This window comes from Parasteatoda tepidariorum, chromosome 1 (genome assembly GCF_982258835.1).
Source record: "Parasteatoda tepidariorum strain Cologne lab strain chromosome 1, Ptep-v5.0, whole genome shotgun sequence".
Taxonomy (NCBI): Eukaryota; Metazoa; Arthropoda; class Arachnida; order Araneae; family Theridiidae; genus Parasteatoda; species Parasteatoda tepidariorum.
In genome coordinates this window covers 85750604-85777052 of record NC_141755.1, presented here as the reverse complement: position 1 = coordinate 85777052, position 26449 = coordinate 85750604, and the positions used below count along the sequence as shown (strand labels likewise).

General features: G+C 27.8%; 3 protein-coding genes across 8 annotated transcripts in view; 1 reads left to right on the top strand and 2 right to left on the bottom strand.

Moving 5' to 3' along the window:
* The window catches only part of AMPKalpha (AMP-activated protein kinase alpha subunit), a 22425-nt gene extending 4969 nt beyond the window's left edge, over positions 1–17456 (bottom strand). Inside the window, exons 1-13 of one of the 3 annotated variants that reach the window (XM_016065764.4) lie at positions 17213–17456; positions 16987–17108; positions 16604–16745; positions 12732–12825; positions 11463–11607; positions 11255–11342; positions 9171–9240; positions 9036–9084; positions 6231–6336; positions 5884–5989; positions 3196–3378; positions 497–530; positions 304–384 (exon numbers count right to left, since the gene is read on the bottom strand). In XM_016065764.4, coding sequence (XP_015921250.1) covers positions 304–384; positions 497–530; positions 3196–3378; positions 5884–5989; positions 6231–6336; positions 9036–9084; positions 9171–9240; positions 11255–11342; positions 11463–11607; positions 12732–12825; positions 16604–16745; positions 16987–17095 — 1207 coding nt within the window. In that variant the 5' untranslated portion in view covers positions 17096–17108; positions 17213–17456. Of the gene's footprint in view, positions 1–303; positions 385–496; positions 531–3195; positions 3379–5883; positions 5990–6230; positions 6337–9035; positions 9085–9170; positions 9241–11254; positions 11343–11462; positions 11608–12731; positions 12826–16603; positions 16746–16986 lie in introns of all 3 variants that reach the window. The other 2 variants (XM_016065762.4, XM_016065765.4) reach the window with 2 other exon arrangements.
* On the top strand, positions 17457–26449 carry LOC107450060 (armadillo repeat-containing protein 7). 3 transcript variants are annotated; one of them, XM_016065766.4, is made up of 5 exons: positions 17457–17733; positions 20684–20782; positions 22079–22147; positions 23068–23205; positions 24953–25408. In XM_016065766.4, exons 1-5 carry the CDS (start codon positions 17646–17648, stop codon positions 25120–25122), a joined length of 564 nt encoding a protein of 187 aa, XP_015921252.2. In that variant the 5' UTR covers positions 17457–17645; the 3' UTR covers positions 25123–25408. The 3 variants fall into 3 exon arrangements, with proteins under 3 accessions (XP_015921252.2, XP_087024400.1, XP_042895668.1); XM_087168274.1 differs by lacking the exon at positions 24953–25408 and adding an exon at positions 26268–26449 and having other exon boundaries at positions 17511–17769; XM_043039734.3 differs by having other exon boundaries at positions 17511–17769.
* Positions 25159–26449, bottom strand: part of LOC107450057 (sushi, von Willebrand factor type A, EGF and pentraxin domain-containing protein 1) — a 130083-nt gene continuing 128792 nt past the window's right edge. For both annotated transcript variants that reach the window (XR_011636554.2, XM_043039731.3), the window contains exon 42: positions 25159–25433. Coding sequence is in view for 1 of the 2 variants with exons in the window: in XM_043039731.3 (XP_042895665.2) it covers positions 25399–25433 (35 nt within the window). In the remaining variant the exon portion in view is untranslated. The remainder of the gene's footprint in view (positions 25434–26449) is intronic.

Sequence of the window (26449 nt, the reverse complement as noted above, 5' to 3'; positions counted from 1 at the left end):
ATTCATTTTCTCCATTACTTTATCTCTTCAAATTTGGTTCTTGAATTTTTCACACTTAATCAAATATTAAATGCTTTTATATTTTAGGATTAATCAAACCAACACTAGCTTGGATGCTATAATAAACAATTCAATTTGCAATGAGTGAGTTTTTCTTCACATTCTTGTTGGCAAAATGCTCCAATTTGATAATAATTTTATGAATTTCTCTGACTGCTCCTGATGGAAAAAATTTCTAGATTTTCCCCTGATTCCGTTGAAAACCTGGAAAATTCCGAATAATGATAAAGCTTATCAATTTACCTAAATGCCATTTTGCCCGTTTCATTGGAGTTCCTTTACTTTTGTCAGTACTGTTACCACCGCTCATCATTCTTTGGCGCCCTGAAGGGAAAAAAAATTTATGCGAAGTTAGTACAAAAAAAACTTTGCTTTTAATGCATTTAGGAAATTTTTTTCAAAAAAACAAATAAATTCAATGACAATTACAACTTACCACCAATTCGTTCTGGATGAGTCTTACCAGGGCTCTAAAATATAATAAATAAATAATAAGTTTTAAATTCTGTTACATCAGTAATAATTTGTTGACATAGATAATAACCAATCAGATCAATCGTAAAATAAATACATAAAGTATCTACGCACAGAATCCAAAAGTACCCGCAAGCTCATAATATTTTGGATAATAGAATAAATTTATTAAATATACGAAAACAGTTAACGATTTAAATTTTTTATTTATTCTTGACAAAACAATATCTACATATACATGCACATTAACATTAAGGACATTAGAGAAAGATTAATATTAATTAATAGTTATACATAAATAGGAAATTTAAGAACTGTATCAGGGTGGCCACTCAAATCAGATTTCAAATTTCCCTGATTTTTCCAGGTTTTCCAGATAAAAATCTTAAAATTTCCAGGTTTTTATTTCTTTTTTCGTATAAAGCGTAGGATGTGCACAAGAAAAGTGTCCATATTATAAAATATTTTATTCAAAATGTTATTTTTTTAACATATCATCTTGAAAAAAAAAATTATTTTGACAATTTGGCTAGATTTATTATTTATTTTTTAATGCTTTGGTACAAAATTTTGAATCAAAAATCATACATTGACCAACAAAGGAGTAAAATTAAATATTAATATATAGTTGGTTTTTAAAAAATCTTTCTTTTAAAATTAAAATGTTATAAAAGGTTAAAATGAAATAAAAAAAATTAGCATTAATGCAACAATTGTAACGATTTGTCGACAAACATTGCTGTTAGCGATTGCAAAAAAATGAGAGATTGGTTGGTTTGCTGAGAAAAAATAATTCACGAATTTCTTTGAATGGGAGTAGAAAAGCTCTCAGAAAAAGAGTGCAATACAAAATCTATTATTATTAAATTATAACCAACTAATTTTTGGAGAATTTTATGAAGTTAAAAATATAAAAACATTTTGTCAAAATAGAAAAAAAAAATTACCACCAAAGCATCAGAACAAACTTGAGCCATAAATGGATTCAGCCCAAGGACAGAATTTAAAAACAGAAGCTAATATCCTAATCCCTTTTTCCACCTCCACCAGAATCTTATCTAAATTGCACAGTCCCATAGCGGTCAAAGGTTTCTACATTCGTTTAGCAACAGTGGGAGAATTTTATGTGGCCTTCCAGCTTAACACTGTAATGGAGCAAGTTTTGATGCAAGCAAAGTATCAAGCATGATGCAAGCAAAGTTGATGATATTTCAACTGTTTGCCGTTTAAAAAAAATGGGATAATGGACGAAATAATTTAAATTAAGAAAATTAGCAAATAATTTAAATTAGTAAAATTAAAAAAATTATCAAAGAAAAAAATTTCCAGTTTTTTTTTAAAATTCCCTGATTTTTCCAGGTTTTTATCTAAATTTCCCTGATATTTCCAGGTTTTTTCCAGTATAAAAAAATTCCCTGATAATTCCAGGTTTTCAAGGTTTTCCAGGTGGGTGGCCACCCTGTGTATTCATATAAAGTAATTATCATATAAAATAATATTAGTAATTTCGCTTCAAATTAAATTGCATTAAAATATTTCTTACTGTAACCGTTTATTTTCATTGCAAAGCAATAGTCGAGTTCAGTCTTAAAAGAACTAGCTGATTGTAGTCTCGACCTCTAACTATAGGATCACTAATCTTTGGGTTAAAGTGGCAGTTATATCTTTGCCTTTTTGGGAGCAGCATGCGTACAACTGAACACTGACTTTCTTCTACCTTGCCTAAATCATGATTATGTCGTCTGCCTCGTATCCCCCCCCCCACTGCAAACTTTTTCCTTTGCGTGCATGGATGCTTTTTTTTAAATATTAAAAATAGTATCTGCAAAATTGAAATCACCACAAATGTGTCCAGGCACGGTGTGCGTCTATATTATCTATCTATGAATCAGATATGAATATTATATATAATACAGAGTTATTTGTGATATCAGGGATAAACAAAAATACTACAGATCCAAATCCGGTTATAAGAAAGCTTATTATAAAATTACCAAGACTACAAAGCAGCTTAATAAAAAATAACAAATATTATAACCTGAAAGAAAATAAAGTTATGGATTTAATTAGCATGATTTTGAGACAATTTATCATAACCATGGATCAGTTAAAAAGTTTTGATATTCATAAATTAACCTTATTTTTTCTTCTTTCTAAATATGATGTCGAAAAAAAAAACATGAAAAATGTTTTTCTAGAATTTATAATATTTACATACCTACCAACTTTTAATCTTTTCGAGGATGATTTTCCCCACTGGTAGTAAAATGGAAATTAAATTACAATTTTAGGTTGACACAAACGCTGTAATTTGAGAAAGCTTATGCGAACTACCTCGACAGTATTACATATTACAATATGTTTAACTTTTCTGAAAAATAGCAGTGGTCAGAAAGATTATAAATTAAGTTTATAAATGCAAGGAATATATAGAAAGCATACATTTTGCTACCACTTTAAATATAGAAATAAAATTTTAAGCCAAATGCGTAAAAGTTGGCAAGAATGTATTAACTAAATTTATTTGTCTGTGAAGTTCAGGAATTAATGACCCATTATGAATTAAAACAGTACAACAATATTAAAGAAAAACACTAAAAATAGAAAAAGACATGTGTTCATTAAATTAAACAGAATGACACATAAAGGAAGAAAACTCACACTGATATCGGTTGTGGTGGGAGGTGGACTAGAAGCCCAGTAGAAACTATTTTTCTCATACTTGGATGTCTCATCTTCAATTCTCTTGTTGTCTAAAATCAAGTGATATGCGATTGCCAATTGGTCGTGTGGGTCCCCACTCAGAAGAGCACTGTGCACTTCACTCTCACGCACAGACAGTTTCTAAATATATCAAAAGACAACTTTTTTTAGATTATGATTTAAAACCAACATCAGGGGTCTGTCCAGACATTTTATAAAAGCTAAAATTGTAGGTACATTCTGTAAAATTGTGAAAAAACTACCCATAATCTGTGAATATAAATTAAGCGTTAAGTCACATTCTTTCAACCAGGGTCCCTGTTTTTGTGAATTTGTGCAAATAGGATCCTGTTATTGCAAAAATTGCTAAAACCCTTTTTAAGAAGTTTTTAAATTGTAAACAGATACAAGATTCTGCTCAACAATTGCTGCTACGAAATTAGAGATTTAACATACAAATAATTGGTATTTAGCCTATACTGCTCAAAGCAGAACATTCATTTTGGACGAATAATGGAAACAAAATCACTCACATTTTTAATACAGTGCAGAACCTCTTATCCGGAAATCAGAAAACCGGAAAACCAGATAACCGGAATGAAATTCGGAACCGTAAATTAATTTTCTTCCTGTAAGATTTTGAGCCAATTTTGTTATTTAGAGTATGGCGTATCGAGTTGACGAGAGAACTGATTTAGAGGACGGATCAAAAGCCGTTTGTAGACGAATCTCACATAAGCACAAATAGCTTATATATGTTATTAATGTTAATAATAACATTAATAACATATATAAGCCAGTATATAATTTTCATTTCATAATTTCTTTCCTTATTTAAACTTAAGTGCATTATTTATCATTTTTTATTATTTTTAAAACTATTTCAAAAAAATTTTTTACTTTCGTTTCATAAACATTAAAAAAAAAACGGCATTTTGTAGCGATTCAGAAAACCGGAAAAATCAGTTATCCAGAATCGTGATGGTCCCGATCGTTCCGGATAATCGGTTCTCTACTGTAATTTCAATTGACCTAGTTTAAATAACACAACTTAGTTATGTATCACTTTTAACGGACCCAAATTTTTTATAAACAGACCCCTGAACATAGAATCAAAATTTAACAAATAAACTGTTACTTGAAACATAAACAGTAGAATAAATAGAGAAAAAAGTCAGTATCAAATATGTTAACTCTTCAAACCATTCTTTTTCTGTCATGCCCATGAATAGGAGTCTAGTCTTAAAAAAAGTTTCCAAAAAATAATTTAATGAGATCCTATGTAAAGCTGTAAAAACTTTATATAAACTTGACCGAAACACGGTATACCATAAAGTATACTTCTGATTATCCACCGTATTTGGAGGTGGGACAACCACAATATTCACAAATAATCAATGTTAAAACCTACATATCTTGCTTATAGTTGCAATTAAAAACTTACCAGTTTATATAATTTATTTTATATACACAAAAAGGAACTCCCAATAATTCTTTTCTTAAATTACATTAAAAAAATTTAGACATTTCATATGGAATAGCAGCTCTGACCTGCAACAATCGTCCCAGTCTTTCCCTTTTGAGTACTGCTTTGTGGGAAAAATTTAAATTTTTGATGAAAGTATTTTCCAAAGAATTTCTAAATGAGGGACATATTTTGACCCCTTCCTAAGCCCCCCTTATTTCCTTAGTTGTGAAAGTGACCAATGATAAAATATAAACTTTGGGTACGGTTTATTATTATTATAATTTTTGCAGTAATAAAACTATTATTGCCATAATAAAATAAAAGTTGAGATATAATAATGAGTTGGAAAAAAATCACACAAATAATTTTTTGGTAGCAATAATGACCAAGAAAATGTGCAATAAAGTATTTGTATTATGATGACAACATAACAAATTAGTACAACAGATTGATGACTATTCTTTACATTACTTATTAATAAATGGAAAAACCACACATCAGCTCTTATAAACTCACTTTCAGCCAAAGATGTGTAAACGCACCATTTCAATAAATATTTTTTTAACAAAGACTGTGATGTATATTTTTTTGCAATTGTCAAGTCAACGGTTCGGAAGACATCCATAAAATATCATTAATTCAATTGGAGTAAACATTTTCGGTTAAGTTGTTCTGTAAATAAAATATATAAAAAACGAATTTAACAACAACAAAAAACTAGTGTTCAACCTAAGGATTTAGCTATTGCACAATTTTACCATTATATGAACCATTTTATTTCTTAAAAAAAATATCATTTTTCAGGCACAACTTTTTGTGTCGAATCGAGTGTAATTTCAATGAAAATATTATCAAATTTTACAAAAATTTATATGCTTGGCCTGAAATGGGTTAATCAGACATCCAATTCAACTCTTTATCTGTCAACCCCAAACTTAGTTTCGAGTAAAAACTGCTTGCTTTTCGGCACAAAAAACCAGTTTTCCTCAGATTATTCAACTGTACTTAACGCATAAATTTTTGTATATTATTGCCCAAGTAAGAAATCAGCTAAAAGGTTAAACAAAACCGCATTAATAAAAACTCCTGACTAAGGACAGAGCAGGGTTCAATACAAAACTTTTCATTCAGCATCTTACTTATTTAAATCAAATATTAATAAAACCAGACTCATGTACCTCACAAACTTCCATTAGGGCACTCGTGTTGATTAGAGATGTGTCTTGATCATTGGCGGCAGGAAACAAGTATACAGGAAGATCTTTCTTGAACCAGTCATGCTCTCTAAAACATTATTAACAAACGTCATTATATGCATATTTTATTACATTTTTATAAGCTTTTGAAGTATTTACTTTTAAATAACATAGTTTAGTTAAATATGTTATTGCTTTTCTTCCCCATTAATTTTAAAATCATATGAAAAAAAAAATAATTTATAATTACAAATGAATTTGCGAAAAAAAATATGATAAGGAAAAAGGGATAAAATATAAATTAATGAACAATAAAGAAAAAGTTTTACTTGATATCATTCATAGAAGCTCTTTTCATAGGATCGACTTGCAACATGTATACTAATAGATTGACTACAGATTTGTTTAAATAATCAGGAATGGGAAATATTCCAGCTGAAATTATTGAATAGATAGATTAAAATTTGTTACAAAGTATTTTACATGTATTTTAAGAAAAATAATGTTTCAATCTAATATTAATCATTTTTGCAACTGGATGATGCTGTTACATGCAGGGTTGGGTTTTTGACGTCAAAAAGTGGTTTTTGACATGACAAGGGTATAATACTGGTTTAAACCATCAAAAACCCGTCAAAAATGTCAAAAACTGAAGTTTGCCAAGAAAATATATAAACTTCAAAACTACCAACAGTTGCCATGCATTATATTGAAATTTAATTATACTATAGGTAATCAGCAGGTTTTAAAATATTTTTTAATTAAAATTAAGGTAAAATAACAGATTTAAAATCTCAGAAATTTATATTCAAATGCATGTGCAGAAAAATTTTGCACAAAAATTGTTTAAATATTTATATTTAAAAAAAATTTTCTTTCTTTTTGATACTTAAGAAAATTAAAAGTTTATTACTATGCATTTTTGACATATAAGGAACATATAACTAATATTTATAAGGAACTTACAAGTTATGTTGTATAAATACAAACTTGATATAAGATACAAGTGTATAAAAAAAATTTTTTTTAATGTTATACCGAATATCTTTATTATCCAGTATGTTAATTTGAATTTAAAAGTAGTTATATTTATGAATAATGATAAATATAATTCATATTGTTTATTATATTTATTTATAATTATTACATTTATCTTTTTAAAACAATTTTTTTTCTCCACTTGTATTAAGAATACAAATAATGCATATCTTGAAAGCAAGAAGCAATTATTCAACAGCTGAATATTTAGATATTCAACAAAACTATATCGTATTCAGCAAAATGAAATTCACAAGTATTTGGATAAACTAAATTTTCAGCATAGTAAATGAATAGGCTGAATATACTGTAAATCGACACTAACTACTCTGTGTATTTAACAGAAAGCACTTAAATTTGTATTGTCTTATGTTAAAAAGATTATTAAGAAGATTTAAAAGAATATTAAAAAAAAAAATTTCTTTAAAAGAAGATGTCTAATGTACAAAACTGCTAATGTTTATCTTTAAAAATGTCTAATTTTTAGTGTAATCTATACTATACACTAAATTTGATTATAAACAAATTTCTTAATAATATCACTGCAGATTTTCAATAACACATGAAAATGAATACATAATATAACAAAAGATGTGAGTTTTCAAAAGTACAAGATTTTGGTTACTATTCAAAATATAAGTGTTTCTTCAAATTTTTAAATTTATTTTTTCTAGAACATATTTAGAAACATTATCCTTTAAAAAATATATAAATTTTATGTATTAAATTTCACATATGAATATAGGTTTTTGACATTTTTGACAGTGAGGTTTTTGACGTGACGGTTTAAACCATGGTTTAAACTGTCAAAAACTGTCACATGTCAAAAACCTGCCAACCCTGGTTACATGTATACTAACTTTCAATAAGATCACTGTGTGGAGAGGGTAAATAAGGGTTTATTCATTAATCACAGGGAATTAAAAAATGCCCATAATGTAAGGTTTCACTGTAATTTTTATACTGATGAATACAATAATTATTTATTTTTGAAATTTCAAATCCATACTTTATTGTAAAAATTTATTAAGTTAAACTACATAATAAAATTCATTAGATACTCATTATTTAAAAATAATTTGATTACAAAGATTTACTTCTATTAACTAAAAAAATTTCACATTTTGATTGTAAATATTTTACTCACCATTAAACACACATAGCTGCCAACATGGATAGGGAAAAAATGCAGCAGATTTTATGCAATTATATAAATTTCATGATAACTGTTGCGGAATATACTAAATATTTTACATATAGGGAATTTTATTGTCATCAAAATACAAAAACTTTATTACAGATAACTATAAATGGTCTGCAATATTTTTCCTTTATGATTGACATTAAATGATTTTTGAATGTATTTTTTTACTATGTCAACTCATAATTTTAAATAGTAGCATGGACAAGTAATTCATTATTGATAGTTATAAGATTTTATAATTTAAAAAGGGAGTCCTGAATAAAAAAATAAATTGAAACTTTCAGAGCAAAGAAAAAAAAAGCCTTAAACTAATTACTGCAAGGCTATCTTCATTATATATTAGTATTACTTATTAAAATATTCAAGCAACCAAATTGAGTAACAATTCTATATTAATAGGGATTTTTTTTTTCTCTCAAAAATTTAATCAATTTTAGGGAAGTTTCTAAAATGTACAAAGACCAGATTTTTAATTATACCAGTAGAAACTGGCAAAATTCAGTAGTTTACTAGTAAATCCAGTAGAGTTGGCAGCTATGCACATGATTGACCAAAATCAATTATTCATTAAATATTTATGCACAAGTTTATACAAACATAAATATATGTATATGAACTAAATATTGACTAAAAATACACATAAATAGAAATGACATCTTCAAAAAAATAAGAACTTTCATTAGATCGATTATCTGAAATTAATTTATCACACAAGCCAAAATATAAATCATTATTTCATTGGCATTAATCACCTATATTTTTAACATTTTCACAAGGTTTTTAGCATTTATAGGAATGAAGGTACAAGTAAAAATGTATTATAGATAACGTAGCATGAAAAAAGTATGTGAGAATCTAAAGAAAGTAAGCATAGAAAAGTAAATTAACTTACATTTTATTTTTCTGAACAGAGTAGGAACATGCTCATCATCAAAAGGCAACTACAAAAATAAAAATTGTAAGCTTTTATTACCTCCAAAGAAAAACGAGTTAATATAATAAAAGTAAGTCACACAGACAAACTTACAGTTCCACAAAGTAAGGCATACAAAATAACACCACAGCTCCAAATATCCACCTCAGGCCCAGCATATAATCTGCAAATATGGTGTGTTGCGTATAGAATGTAACAAAAGATGAAAATTCACATAGTATAAAATTACAGATTAGGAATTTTCACAAAAACTGAGATGTTTTCTATTAAAAAACTTAAAAAATCATATCACGAGGGTAATAACAGACTTGAAATAGTAATTAACCTTTAGCACTCCACAGACATCGAAGGTCACCACACTAAAATTTAAAAAATTATATATCTTGGTACTAATTAGCAACCATGTTATGTTAAAAAATTTTAGAAATAATATAAAAATATTGTATTAGGTAGTTTAAATGATTTAATGTTTACATTAGTTCAAAAAATATATATTATAGTACTTGAAGTGGAAAAAGTTAAATATTATGTCAAATTTGTATGAATTTGGGTGCCATTTTTATTTCATTCAATATAGCTTTGTATAAAATCATATGCATGCTTTGCTTTTATTAAAATAATACTTTTTATTTATATCAACAAAACAATTTTTTTTTTTTTAAGATTCAAAAATATATTAAATTAAATATTTCCAAGTCTGTAAAAACCTACATCAAATAAAAGAAATTGATTCACAAATTTCTAAAGTATTCAGGAAAGAAATTTTTATTTACCTCAGAGTTACTATTAGTAATGAAAAAGAAAAGAAAAAAGTATGGTACTTTAGGAGTAAACAAATTTCTTTATGGTGATACATTTAAGATAAATCACACTTTGGTTCAAATTTTTTTTTAAATATATACATAAATATGCTACAATTATCTTTCAAAGTGAAATAATGATCATGCCTAAGGTTTTATATGAAGGGAAAAAAAGTCATTATCGAAAACTAGAATTTAAAAAAAAAAAAAAAAGGTTTAATATTTAGCTTTTTACAGATACTAGCACAAATATAGATGTTTATTTAAATCACAGAATTTTGTAAAACTTTTTAAAAATATCATATGGAGATACTTTTTTACAGTTTGTTTTTAAAGTACTTTGCTTATTTCAAATTGGGTGTATTAATTTTAGGAAAAGAAATACTAAATAAGTTACTTAGACAGCCTTTAAACAAGATATAGAGATATAATACAATCAAAGTACAACCAAATTTGATATTTTTAGACATTAGAATTATAGAAATATTTATAACTTTCTGTTCCACCAGAAATATGCTGTGATCATTATTAAATATCAAAAGTAAAAGTCATATTAAATATACCATAGATATAACAGTTTCATACTTAAAGTTTATTCATAATTTATTTTAAGTTTTAAAATTTATTTTAGTAAGTAAAATTTAATTCTTGAAATATTTTAAATACAGCCATCCCATGCACGAATTATACTGAGTATCATTCAATGGTCAATTAAATCATGTTGATGTAAAACTATAAATGTCTACATCAGAGAAAAACTTAATAATTAACACATGCTTTTTAGACATGCTATCCCCATACGAAGGTCAATAGTCTCTGTGTGGAATCCAGAGTTACATGCCACCATATTCTTATTTACTATAATAATAATTTTTATTCTATACTTTTACAAATGAGTTTCGGCTTAAAAAAAAAAAAAAACTTTTATTCCAGTTCAGTTGATTTTATTTAATAACTAACTTCATTTATAAGCTCACATAATTTTTCAGAAAAATTTACATTTAAAATAGAAAGAAAAATGCATGATTTTTAAATATTTCAGTTTGAGGTTGGTTTAGTACTTGAAAAGTAATTTCTGTAATTGAAGGAAAGGATTCTTTAGGATATAAAACCTTAGAAATTCAAATAAAACATAGTGCATTTTTCATTAAAAAAAACATCTTTGGAATTTGTATGAAGTCAGAAACAAAATCTTTGAAAATATTATAACAAGACATTTAACAAACCGTTCGTGAATTTCATTTTAGAATTACAATGCAATATTCATGATTTCAACTGGAAGAACTTAAAATCAGTCTACTCAAATTCTTAACCACAGTGAACTAATCTTTTCCCCTCCAGATTTATATACAGCTTGAGAGAATTAAATTTTCTTACTTTCCTGATATAACTTCAGGAGCTGCATAATTTGGTGATCCGCAGCTAGTTCTAAGAAACTCACCATCCATCATCATATTGCTTAACCCTTTAAAAAAGAGAAGTAAAATATTATTAGCTCAGGTAAATCACCATGTGATGCTTTTTTTATTTTTTTTATAGTTTCTACAAGCATTTTTTCTGTACTTGATTTCATAAAACTAATTACCAAAGTCAGCTATTTTCACATTCAAATTCTGATCAAGCAAAAGATTTTCTGGTTTCAGATCTCTATGAACGACCATATGTCGATGGCAATAATCAACACCTGAAATTATTTGTTGAAAGAAGCGCCTGGCTTCAGCTTCTTTTAACTGGAACAAAATTAATTAATTAATGAAAGTATAACATACTTAAAAAATAAATAAATCTAAAATTTATTATATGAGTTTCAAAATTATTGTACTCAGTTAAAAAAAAAAAAAAAAATTCAGAGTTAAAAGATTAAAGAACATTTTTTAAACTGTTCAGAAGAATGTTCTAGATGAAAACACATAATTTTTAGGTAGGCAATAAAATGTTTTATGATCTTTGCTACCATCTCTTATGTACCAATCGAAAAACAATACTAAAAATGACATCTTAGGAAAAAGTATAACTTATCACTATAATTGCAACATCAAACTCTTATTATATTTATGAACAGAGGCTAAACGAATTTTTTTATATAAGGAGGGAAAAATGTCAAAAAAAGAGTTCAATTGTAGAGTTTTCTTTCTCATACAGACTAAAAAAAGTTTTAAGAAGTGAAGAATGTTCAAGAATGTCTCTAATTAAAATTTCTTCACTAATAATGTAGACATAGCTACTTATACATATCTACAAATGCTTTTACAGGACGCGTAGCGAAATTATTCAACAAAAAATAAGCACTTTTCAAGCACTCAAAAAATATTTTTAAGCACTTTAAAAAATATCATAATTAGGCAGGGTTGGAAAGTTTTTGACAATTGACAGATTTATCCTGTTTTAGCCGTCATGTCAAAAAAAATAATAATAATAACTTTTGGCATTGTTTTTGACAACTGTCAAAAAGCATTAAATTTTGAATCATTGTAAAATGAATGCTTTCATACGCTACTGACTAACAATACGCCAAAATAGATTGGGATTGAATTAATTGTGAAAACGGTGAATAGAACAAAATGAACTACGTCTTTTTGCATAATTCGAGGCGAAAATTAACATAGTAAAGGAAAAATCTCATTTTGAAAAAAGGGACAATTAAGCACTTTTTAAAAACATCCAATAAAAAAAAGCACCTTTAGGGACTAAAAAACGAAAATAAGCACTTTTGAAAAATGCTACACACCCTGTTTTAGCATTTAGGGGGGGGGGAACAGTTACTTTACAATAATTCTGAAGTTAAATGTGTAAACTAAATGTGTTTCTATTTTAAAACAGTGAGACTAATTCACATCTAACAACAGTTACTTACTTTTCCATGCTTCACAATGTAATCAAACAGTTCTCCTCCTGACACATATTCCATAATCATGAAGATATCTGTAGGAGTGCTGATAACTTGATACCTGAAGAAAATAATTGACATTACACTTTTGAAATAGTATATGAAGGAATAATCATTACATTCATTTTAGGAATGCATGTTATATTATTATTTATTAGCATGTTATACATTTTTAAAAGAGCAACTTAATGAGTTAAAATTTTAGATTTTTGAGTTGGAATATTTTGTTATTAAATATTTAAACTCAATAAATAAAAGTTGAAGAATTAAAATAAACTTATTTTTATTTTTGGAATAATAAAATTTACTAATAAATAAAAAAAGTTTGACAGCTGGTGAAATATTTTTAAAAATATTTTACAGGTGTTCAATTAATTTTTAGTAAATTATTAAATACTGCTACCACAGCTAGTTGTCAGCCATGAGGTTACAACCAAAAGCATGATGATGGCAATGTTGTTAGCATATGCACTGGTTACTTTAATTTCCCGTACTAGTTGATATCCAAGACTATACACAAGTTTTGCGAGTTAAAATTCATCACAGACTCTTTCCATAAAACATGAATGAAGGGGGGGGGGAAAAACTCAAATGTTATGGTAAAATGATTCAAATGTTATGGTAAAATCTTTTAAAAAGTGATTATTGTTAAGAAGAAAAAATTTTGTTGTAATAAACAAAAACAAGAAAAATTAATAGTTTGTTAAAATTTATTCAATTGGAATTTTTTAAAGACTTATATACTATTATCTTCTAGTATGGGAGTAGAAAGGTTAACTCCCATACTAGTTTATATATCTTAGATGTACATTTTGATATTAAAAATTTTTTTTCTTCCTTATTTCTTTTTTTTTTTTTTTTTTTAAAGAAAATTGATGAATTTAAAAATAAAATAAGAACTAGGTTTTGAATGTGAAAAAGAAAGAAAAAAAACCTTAGCTGTAACATTTATATTTGATATTAAGCTTTATTTTTTAAATAAAACAAGTAAGTTTCGGCATGAATTTTAGTGCAAACATTGAAAAAGCTTTAAAATTGTATTACACTTAATTAAATTTTTTGAAATTAATCACTGATTTAAAAATGAATATTCACTAATTTGTAAAAATTTGTCATAAATATTTTTAAGTTTACTAAATTTAGTCCAATTGAATAAATTTTAACAAAATAATAATTTAAAATTTTATGATTAGGTATATGCAAAAATACAATTACCAATAAAAATATTTATTAATAAATATCTTATAGTAATTATACTATGTAAACATTGCTTCCAGTATTCACACTTAAGAGCATTTAGTTTGCTGCTTGTATTTATGAATATAATTTTTGATTTGTAATATTATACAATAATTTATAAATTGATTATATTTTAACAGATTCTTACATAATTATAAAATAAAGTTCTACTGTACTTCTTAATGCAAAATAATGAAAGATGTTACAGTTTTTCTAATTCCTTAAAAAGTTCATTATCTCTATTTTCTTTCAGATTTCTATTTTTCTTTATTTCTATTTATTTAAAAATTATTTATTTTTTGGCTTGGAAATAAAACTATTATTTAAACTAGAATGCTATTATAAACTGTTTAAAATATTCATTTAATACTAGATATTTCTTTATGTATTGATAAAGAGAATTATGTTAAGATCATAATGAACATAAAAAGTACCTATACTCTGTTTTAGTGACTTTGCTTTGTCATTATGGTTTTCATGTACTAGCATGTCTACCTCCATTCATCTAGTATTCATTTTTAATTTTATCTATAGTATTTTAGTTTAGGATATTTATATACATTTTATTCTAGCTTAGAAATATAATAATAAGCTCTTCTGTAAGCTCTTAAGCAATCTGCTTATTTCCTATCTATGGTGGATGAATTTAGTCTATAGTGTATGCCTAATTATGTATAGGAGTTGGTGCATTGCAACTCACATACAAATAAATACACAAATAATTTAATCAATAACTAGATACCATATTTTAAATGACACAGTACCAAAAATGCAATAATGTATAATCAGGCAATTTCTTTCAAGAACTTGATAACAAGATAATTTATCATCTGCAGAGATAAGATGCATAAATGAATAAGAGCTTGATTATATCAAGCTCTTATTCATTTATTATCTAATTCAGCTCTTATTCAAAATTAAAGAAGTTAAAATTAAGTCAAAGACAATAATAAAATTAACCTTTAGTATTTAAATTACTTCCAATGAAATCAGCTTAAATTTTAAGCATGATATCGATTTATTGTAAACAAAATAAAGTGATAGTAAATATTTAGACTCGAAAATTTTTGCATTTAGTATAGTGACCATATTATGCATTGCAAAAGCAATTAGGGTGACCCGGGGTAATTCACGATCACTCTGTTTCTGGGGTAAATAATGATCACCTAAGTTTTATTTTAAAAAAATTATTTTTTTTTTAATTTGAGACATGGACAAGAATGCTTGTACACTTTACTAAAGTATAACTACATTTAGTTAATAATAGTTTTTTGTTTAATCTAACAAAATAAGTATCTTTTAAACTGCTCTCTGTATTTTCCATTTCAAAGATGGGTTTCAAAATGTGCACATTTCTGCAAAGATCCCCCTCCTTCTCTTAATAATAAATATTTTGAGTTACTTTCTTTTTCTTTGATATAAAAATAGTGTAAGCTTTTGTTTAATTGTTTCACATCTACTGTAAACATTATAATTGATTATAGGAAACTATATCAAATGTTGCCCCCTAAAGATGGGGTAATTATTGATCACTGGGGTAATTCCTGATCATTGTCATTTCTTCTTATAAATAGTTTAAAAAATAGCTAATAAATAGTTAATTTTCTTTTCTTAAATAACAGTTCATATTTATTAAGTGGAACAACTATAAAATATATTTTAACTATAATCACAAAATTTGTTTTTAACTGTATACAAGACAAATGTGTTCTGATATGCACCATTTCTAGCTTGTCTTACCTTGCTTCTATCTTAATTTTATGAATGTATGTTGTTAGAATAATTTTTAAGTTGATAAATTAGCCTAATATAAATATGGTGAGAAATTATAAGCCTAAAAAGGATACTAAGCTTCTAGAAAGCAAAAATAGTGAATTTCTTTTAATGATTGAAAATGAAAATTTCAGTGTGAGAGCTGCTGCCAGAGCTGAAGAGTTCATCTTTATTCCTGCTTTTAAATAAAACGTTTTATTAGCAGTTTAAACATATATTTTTGGTTTATTTGTTTGATCTTAATGTCTTATTTGTTAATTACCATTGTCTAGTTATTTTTAAACAGCCCATTTACTATAAAAACTGGTGATCAGTAATTACCCCAGAAATGATCAAGAATTACCCCGGAAATGATCAAGAGAAGGGGCAATTCCTGATCACTAAAAATTTAAGATCTTTTAAATTCTAATTAGATTTTCAAACAAAAGAAGGTAGAATAGGACTCATCTCATATAGCTTCAAACTTCCAGTAAATATTAAAATTCTATCTTGAATAGTTTTTTCACAAAATAGATGTTTGCATTTTTTGATCAATAATTACCCCAGGTCACCCTAATATGCTATTTATTATCAGTTGACATTGTTGATTTTATACATTATTAATAAAATTAAAAAATTATTTACACAACTTCATGTTTCCATTTCTGTTCTTATGAGCTTAAGGAGAAACAAAAGCGGTTATCAAGCACGAAATTACTAAACGAATTGTACGTTATTATTAAAATAAGAAACCTCATTTCTTCTAAAGACAATTTTTTTTTTTAAAATTTTGATTCCTTTACATACATACAATGTACATGAATCATAACTTAAATAACAATACTCACAACTTGATAATATGTGGGTGGCGGAAAAGTTTTAGATTCTGAATCTCTCGTCGTATTTTTCCAACAACGTCCAAATTTTTGATTTTCTGTCTGTTAAGTATTTTAACAGCGACCTTGTGTCCCGTAAGTTCATGTTTCGCAGCTATAAAAGGAAAAAAAAATAGGACAATTTAATAATGAAATAAATGTTTGCAGAAACAATATAAATAAATTTGACACACTGGAAACCATTATAAGTAATTAAAATTAATTCAACTTGTATTTTATAGATGACAGACATTGTTTACATTTAACAACGCACATGGCCCGACACCATATATAATGAAATTATACTATAAGAACAAGTGTTAGAAATTCAAAATACAATGAAACAAAGTACTTACTTTTAACTTTACCGAAAGTTCCAACACCAAGTGTTTCACCTAAAATATAATATCCAATTTTCATAAGCGGTTGACCCTGAGGATTTTGAGACTGTCCTTTCTCCGCCATTTTTATGTATTAGCTAATAGAAAGAAGAAAGCAAATTCAACATATACAGAATAGAACGAAAATGCTTTTTTTTTGTGCAATTCAACAGTAACTTATTAGTACATTAATAAAGATAACCTGAGAACCAGCAGTTATTTATGCCTTTGTTTACGCGTCTCAAAAATAAACATAAGCAGAAATTTGTTTCGGTTTTGTTACGAAATTTTTGTAAAATTTCGAAATCTCAAACATTTTTGATAAAAAACTATTTTTTAATTCTTTTCGAGAAAACTTCTTAGCGAAATATTACAAAGCTTTCCGAATCAATTAAAAAACAATAATACAAAACAAAAGTTAATTCAAGTTTTCACTGTAACTGCTTAATTGTAAGTTGTGTTTGTAAACAAATAGAAGTTTCATCGGTTACAATGCTTCGATCTGAATATCGTTTTTTAAAGTAATTTTCTGATGAAATATTGAGTTTGAATCTAAAAATATTGACATTTATTTGAATGTTAATTGTTTAGTTCTTATTTAAACCATTTTATATTTTTTTAAAATTTTTATTTTAATGGCTAAACGGCGGAAGAATGATCCAAGGGAAAGATTTTCTTATTTGAGAGAGCTGGTTACTGAATTTCAAGATACTTCTTCTGATGGTATAATTTACGCATTTATCTGCGCCTTTCTTAATCGTGTGTACTAATCGATCTCTAATAGTTTCTTTTAACCTTTTATGTACGATATGAAAATTTCAGGATTCTCGAGGAGCTGACTTATGGAATCTAAAATAGATAAATTGCACTTCACATTTGGCAGACTGCGCATTTTACGCTCCAAAGAGCGGACTATTTAACAATCATCTGAAGCAGTCGTTTTTAAATACTATTCCAAAGTTTTACAAATCATTACCAAGGGCCGGGATAGCCTGGTCGGTAGGGCGCTGGGCCCATATCCAAGAGGTCGTGGGTTCGATCCTCGCCGGCCGAAGACTCCCCGTGTAGTAAATGGTGACTGATGCACGTTAAATCTGTCGAGTCTCAAAGTCCTCCATGTTCCCACAACAAATCAATACCTCTGGGGGTACTGATCCAGGAGTTTCCTTGTCTTCTGGATTGGTTCAAAATTACAAGGCTACGGAGTTGAACGTAAGTAGTCGTAAACCCATGAAATTGGGTCGGCTGTTCAACGACGGTTATAAAATAGAATAAAATACATTTTGGAAGAATAAGTGAATTTTTTTTGTCACTTTTCACAATTGTGTTTAAAATAATAAATTAAATAAGGGTTAAAGTGTAGAAGTGGGTGTCCATTGGATTAGGCACTTAACCTAAAAGCTTTCACTGTACATGAAATTTTTCTATTATTTCTATTTTGATTTATTAGAAAAATCTCACTTTTAAGTTATTTTCCTGTTTTCAGTAAGACCATGGAAAATTAATGAAATTATAAGGCTACCCTATAATGTAAATTTTTACCAATCGCTCGCGGTCGATGTCAGTTGGTAATTAAAAACTTTCTAATACAAAAGTGTTTTTTTTTTTGTTGCTTTCTTGAATTCTAATCTTTATACCTCCATTTATAAAATTTTTGGCTTAAAGATTGATTGAGAGAGATTCGACTTGGCGATAACCTGATGCCTGAGCTTAAAAACAATATTACAGGACACACTATCAATATGTTTTAGAAATAAATTCCATATTGCTACCTGAACAGAAATATTTGCTAAATTTTGAAGACTTCCGGGCAGTTGTCTGCAAGAAGATATCTGTAAGAGACAAACTTGAAAAGTAGGTATATCTGATAAACATTTATGGGCAAAGCTCTGCATATTTTTTTAAAGTTTTTGAAAGTTCAAAGTCTCTTTAGTGTTTTGGTGATTGTTGTTGGAGCAAACAGGTAGGGAGAGGGGAATTACATTTAACTTAATTGTGGAACAAATCATCTCACTATTTCAGGTGGTAGTTTAATGTGATCATCATCACATTTCAAACTATTCAATTCAATAAAAATTATATGAATATATTATAAAATAATGTTAAATGTGTCATTTATTAATAACAGACCCTTTGGTTGTTATATTTTGAACTACTTTTTTTATAGAGGACAATTCCTTTAAACCTATAAAGCCATCTGCAAAATTTCATAATTTTCTGATTACCAGTTTGTAGCTGTAGGTTGAAATTGTGGTAGGCAATATGGAAATATTTTGTAATGATTGTTGGGCCAAACATAACAGAAGGGGACCAACTTGAAAGGTACAACTCATAGCCATCCTCATGTTGACCTGACTTCTATACACATTTTTTAAAATTTTTGCAACTTTAAAATAGCATTTTTGTCTTATAGTTGAAGCAAATTGTTACTAATAAAGAAATAACCCAGTTTTTAAACCGGAATTTGATTTTTGTTGTTGATGTATGTACTAATGTACAGTAGTGTGCTAATTATCCAGACTGGTTGGAACTGAAATAACAAAAATTCCACATTGTTGGAATACTTTAATAACAGCTATAAAACTTTTTTTTAAATAGATACTAATGTTTTTTACTAATGATACACAATACTAAAGAGTCCAATTTCATCAGCATAATAGATGAACTCCTTATTTTAATTTTCAAATTCTGAAATAATATCTCTGGATTTTAAGACTATGCCCAACAATTCATCAATTTTTGACCTTCTTTCTCACCCTCTCCCAGAGAATCTGAAGGGTTGGGGTTTTGGATGTCCTAAACTGGCTTTGGTTAGGACATGTGGGTTTGACTGTCCTAAACCAGGGGTCTGTCAAGGCCAAATTTACTACAGTTTAGCGGTACCTTCACAAATTCAACTTTAGGGAAAACGGTAGTTTCACAAAATACTTTTTCTTAAAATTTTATTTTTGTATCCCGTAAGAAACTATAAATCCATATTTTTGTGTTGGTTTTTTAATTTTCACAAAATAGGTACTTCTCAGAAAAACCTAGACAGACCCCTGTAAACTGTTTTAAAGTGTCCAAAACCTTGAACATTGGTAAAAGGTAAAAATTCAATGTGTTTAACCATTGTACACATAATAATTACATGTATTAAAAGATAGTTGATACTTTTTTATACAATTTGCTTTAACTTAGTAAAGGAAAATAATATAATAGGAAAAGATTTATAGCTTTTGAAGTTCCACAATTCAATGAACAACAAAAGTGAATGCCTTATCCTTTAAATAAGTATTTAATACTGATAAATTATGTTTTTGCATAAGGATATAAATAATGCAATATTAAAAATAACTATAAACTTTTTTAATAAAACAAAAACTTGCATTCATTCTGTTTCTTGTTCAAAAATTAACATTTTATTTTACACAATATTTTTTTTAAAATTAGCGACATAATTTGAATTAAAGGTTTTGGATAGTTTAAGACTAACAGGTTTTTTACAGGACGGTTTAAAAAGTGGTAATTTTGTCCTAAACCTTGCCAACTATATCTGAAGATTACGGATTTGTGTAAAAGAAAATTTTTTCAGAAGGTGAAAAAAAAATCTGTTCTCCTTTATCAATCCTGTTAACTGGACAACAGCATTCTTACTGTAGCTAAATTTTGAAATAATATTTTTTCTTTCTAGATGCAAAGGAACAAGTTTTAGCCAACCTAGCAAATTTTGCTTATGATCCAGAAAACTATATTCATTTTAATGAATTGAATATTGTTGATTTGTTCTTAGGTAAAATATATTTATGCTATCCATTTGTTATTGCTGACTTATTTATTTCATCACACTAAAGATTTATAAAAATCATAGTTATAATAATTTCAATAAATGTATATCGATATTAATGATAATCTTATTTAGAAATTGATATGAAAACTTAACATAACTATCATATTTTGGGAGATGTTACCACACAAAGCTTCCAACATAATATTTATTTACTAAAATAGTCTTTGATCAGTTTTGACGCTGCAAATCTAGAAATCCTATCACATTATGCTCATTTAAAATGTGGTACATATTACTTAAAACGGGTTAATTGGGATTTTTTTTAATGTAAATCATTAATGAAATTTTTTTTTTAGTAATTTAATAAAATTATATGTATCAACACTTAGATGTATAGTAATGTTTGCATTTAATCATCATGAAACAAATTTAATTTGAATTTTGTTTAAATGATATATTAGTTTCAATTTCCACCCGCCAGGTGGCCGAGTGGTTAGCACGCCTGACTGTGAAGCCAATGGCCGCTGGTTCGAATTCCGCTCTGGGCGTGGATGTTTCTCTCTCTTGTGTGTGATGAGTGAATGTAGCCCAACCGGTTTGTGGCGTGGGAAATGTTACTCGCCTCCGTGACTTTGGTTCACAGGTTTGGTTCACCCAGTGGTTCACAGGTGCCCACTGGGTAACGCAAAATGAGTAACAACTCTAGCATCTTCTAAGGCGAAACGAACAAATTTCAGTGCCTGCCATTCAAAAAAAAAATAATACTTTCAATTTCCAACTCCTTTTATACAAATCAGACGCCCGGTGGCTGAGCGGTAGCGCTTCGCGCTGTCGTGCCACAGGTCCCTGGCTCGATCCTCGGGCCGGGCAAAGTTGACTCAGCCTTTCCTCCCTTCAGTGGGTCGATAAATGAGTACCAAGCATCAAGCATGCTTGGGAACTAAACACTGGGGGTTCCGCGTTCGGCTGACCACCTGACCGGAACGTCTGCTCCTGCACCCCAGAGCCGAAGGTCAAGAAAACTGAGATGGGCACAGTAGGCCTTGACCCTCTTGGGCTGTCGCGCCGCTGAGTTTAGTTTATACAGATCAACACAAAGATCTTGTTTGGAATGTGCTTCACATAAATAAGTAGCTGCAATTATTATAACTATGGATTCTTTATAAAAGTAGAAATTCTTTTATTAACTTTAAAATATGAATTTCTTTTTCTTCTATTTATATCATGTTTCAGTTTCTTTTGATCAATATTTATCATTTTAAGTTTCAAGATAAATTTGAATTTACATTTCTCTTTCAGATCAACTTTGTTGTAATAATGACACCTTAGTTGAATTTGCAGTTGGTGGAATCTGTAATCTTGCTTTAGGTAAGAGAGGGGAAAAAAGAAAGAACATGTTATGTTTCTTGTTTGTTTTTTTCCCCAGGTGCATTCTTTTTTCTATTTTAGAAAATTTTTATGTATTAGATAATAGATATTAATAATAAACATATTTGAACAATGTTATGCTTGAAAGTGTATCTTTTACCTTCCTCAAATGAAGAAGTATAAAAAAATTGGTGATTTTTTTTTTTTTTTTTTTGGCTTTAAGTAACATTAGTTTTTTTCAATGAATTGCTATTTTAAGAATGTGTATTAAAAAAACTTTGATAAACAATGCTGGGACACTTTTCATGTAGTCAAAGTAAACTTTCTAGACTTTTTTTTTAATGGCGGGCACTTGGGATGCACTGTCCCATTGGCCAGGAGTGCCAGAACTGCTACTTTCTTCTCGTTACCCAGTGGGCACCTGTGGCAAAGCAGCGTCGCTCACGTCACACAACCACAAACCCGTTTATAGGACGGGACACATTCACACAACGGAGAAAGGACATAGAACACAGAAAGAAACATCTATGCTCTGAGCGGGATTCGAACCCGCAACCATCGGCTCTGCAGTCAGGCACGCTAACCACTCGACCCTTTCTAGACTTAATATATGGCTGGTTTTCAGCATACAATAAACTCTACAATCAAATCTTATATAGTATGAGCAATCTATAACTGCCACATCAGAATAAATCTTGTAATTTGTTATGATAACCATCTGCATAAAATAAACTTCATATTTCAAATTAAGATTCATTATGTCTAAAATTTAGCATGGTTTTACATAAAAACATATTTATTTTGTAAGTTAATTTCTATTATTTAAAAAAAAAAGTGCGTACAACATTTAATAACTTGATTTCTCTCATCTAATATAACTATGATCATTATTATATAATAAAACATCATTATTTCTACAGACAAAAACTTCAAACAGCTCATACACAAAAGAGGTGGGGTATCTAAAGTAATAACATGTTTGTCTCATAAAAATGAAGAAACTGTGATGTCTGCAACTACTGCTCTGATGTATTTAGTCTGTCCAGAAAGCAAAGCAGGTAACTTATAATTTTTTTTTCTTTACCAGAATCCCTCTTACAATTTATAATTTTAAAAACAGAATTCAAAATTTCAAACTGTTAGCATAATGATTATTAAGAAACTAAATTTTTTAATGTTTTCAATTCAATAACAATATTGAAATAAATAATATAGTATAATCTAGTTTTTCTGAATATCTTTCCCCCTGTTTACTGACATTGATTCCTAATTTTCTTTTTTTTGGTTCACTTAATTTTTCTCTCCCTCCTTTTTTGCAATTATGTGCTATTATAACTCACATTTTAAAGTACCCAACAACATTTTTACCATGTTAAAATTTACTGATTAGAAACAAAATGTGAAAAAAGAAAAAACTCAGAATAATGTTAATTGTACAACATTATTGGTTTTGTATGTTTTTATGAAATAGTCCATTTTATTTGAAGTTATACTACAAGAATCTTGAACAATAATAAAAAATAAATATTTAATACTTTAGTTGTCCACCTCAAAGTGAATAAGGGTTAAAAACTGGTTTTTCTTTATCATCAGTGTGAGAACAAGAAAATTTGTATACATATATTTTTCAAAGTGTTTGACAGTTTACAAAATAAATAAGTGTAGTTTATCTTTAAATATTTTTAGATACATAAATCTATGTATAGAATTGTGTTTAGGTTGAAAATTAAATGTAAATTTAAATCTACTGCATTTTTTTGAAGTTTAAATATTACTTATTAATTCACTTTTATTAACTAGGTGTTATTCTTTTAATTTACTTTCCTTGCTATTGAAAGAATAGTTTTTGGATTAACATTATATATTTGCTCTTATGATGGTGTTTTTCTTGCACGACTATTTACCGTATATTCCGGCGCATAACGCGCCCCGGCGTATTACGCGCACCCGTAATTCCTAATAGCTTTTTTTAAATTTTAAGGTATACTCTTCGTATAACGCGTACGAAAATTTGGATTGTACATGTGCAATATCTCGTCTAGTATCTATAGAAAACCAGAAAGCCTTTTAGTGTGGGACATGTTTAGGTCCCACCTTACAGATAATACAAAAAAATTGTTGAAAGAATGTAACACTGATATGACAGTTATTCCGGGCGGATTGACACCATTAGTTCAGCCATTGGACGGCTGCTTTTAAAGCCAATTTAAAGAAACAGTGGAACACTTGGATATTGGAGGGCGAGAAAACCTTTACGAAAGGAGGACATATGCGTCATGCAAGTTTGGAAACAGTGTGCGAATGGATATTAAAAACATGTGATGAAATTAAGCCTGAGATGGTTAGAAAATCATTCAAAAAATGCAGCATTTCAAATAATCTGGACGGATCAGAAGATGACTGTCTATTTATGGATGAAGGTAACACAGATGAAGACGAAACAGATTGTGCTGACGTGCCTGAAGAAATAACGGAATATAATGAACTATTTATGTAATAACGAAAATCAACAAAGTATATAGGTAAAGGTATGTTATTTCTTTAAAATAAAATTATTTTTCTATATTTAAATTTTTTTAATCTATAATTTTTCATATTCGGCGTATACCGCGCACCCGTAAATTCCAATGGTATTTTTTGTATTAAAAGTGCGCGTTATACGCCAGAATATACGGTATTTATTATTTTAGAAAATTGTACTAAAAATTCAACCTTAGTTCTTTCAAGCGACTTTCTATTTTTAAAACTTAAATACATGCTACTATTGTTTAGTATTTATTATTACTTAGTTCTATAATTTTGTAGATATTGTAACTGCTCCAGTGATAGACTTTATGCTAAGGTGTAAAGGCAGCTCAAATCCAAGGCTTGCAAATTTAGCCTCTGTGTTCCTCCAAGATTATTGTAAATATGAAGAAATACAAAATGCTAAAAATTTAGCATCCACTTATCAGGAGCAATCTTCTGTATTGTGACATAAAGGCTTAATTCAAGAGATCAAAGAGAACTCATTACAAGACAAGATAATTGTTTTTATTTACAATATATATATATATCCTTGTAAAAATTTCAGAGAATACATTTTTACAAAAGTTATGATTGACCTTTGTTTAGGAATGGTAATGAGATGATTGTTAACATGTGTGGTTGTTGGGCATTGCTGCTTTCAGTTCGGGTCTTGTATATAATGAATCTGTACAGTAACTTCTTCATTGGCATGCAATGAAACATTTTCAATAAAACACTTTGTTTTATCCATAATAGGGTCTTCTTCTTGTTATTGTTGCTGCAAATATTTAAACACAGTTAATGATGTATTGACAGTTAATTAGTTTTTTTGCAGAATTAATAATTTGATTAGTAACAATTTATATGTTTTTGAGACAAATCTGTTTGCTTGCAACCACCAACAATATTTTGCTTAAAAATTACAAAAACAGAATATAATTTATTAATTAAGTCACATTACCAGTCATATAACCATTATACTTATCATCCAACTGAGTAAAGGGCAAATATAAGAAAATTTCCTACAAATTTCTAGTTATTAAATGTTTAACTGTAACCACTTTTTCAAATATTGAAAATTTTCAGCAATACTTTTAAGAAAATAGATGAAAATGATTTAAGGTATTCCTTTTGAAGCATTTTTTAAAATATGGTAAATATTACAAGGTACATTTAAGTTAGAGAAAAATTTTAAGAAGAAAGCTTAAAATAAAAATTTTAAAATATTATTAAAAATATTGATAAAATTCCATAGTTAATAAAAAATAAAATAAAATGCAAACAGGGTGAATTTTTAATGATAAAAAGTGGCGATTGATTGATTGATTAATTTCTATTTTTTATGTTTACTCGTCCTGCTTCGGTGGGACAGATAATTTCACCCCATACAACTGTGTAAATCTTATTGCCAAACAACAAATATAGCTATATTCAATAAAAAAAATTTAATACAAGAAATTATTAAACAAGGAGTATTTTGTACATATTATTTTAATAACTCTATGAAAATTGAACCTTGGTGCAGACAAATTCTAAGAAAAATTAGATTTATATAATTTAGACTTCATTAGCTAATTAATGTTACCATAATTTTAAGATGGGTTTTTTTCAGGTTAATCGTTTGCAGAATTGTTCTAAAATTTGTATGAAAAGTACTACTCTCTTTGGCTTTTCCAGGGTTCCTAGTATTTATAAGAGCTAATAAATTATGTAATTTTGATCCTGGATTGACATCATGATCATTCTATGCTGGTAGTAAAATGTAAGAAATTATGAAAATAAAAATTAATAGTT

What these genes read in the sequence shown, in the direction of transcription:
- LOC107450060 (XM_043039734.3), top strand. Translation starts at nt 17,646, where the DNA reads ATGGCTAAACGGCGGAAGAATGATCCAAGGGAAAGATTTTCTTATTTG. An exon ending in TATCTGCGCCTTTCTTAATC is followed by an intron (nt 17,770 to 20,683) that starts GTGTGTACTAAT and finishes TTTTCTTTCTAG; the next exon opens with ATGCAAAGGAACAAGTTTTA. An exon ending in TATTGTTGATTTGTTCTTAG is followed by an intron (nt 20,783 to 22,078) that starts GTAAAATATATT and finishes TTTCTCTTTCAG; the next exon opens with ATCAACTTTGTTGTAATAAT.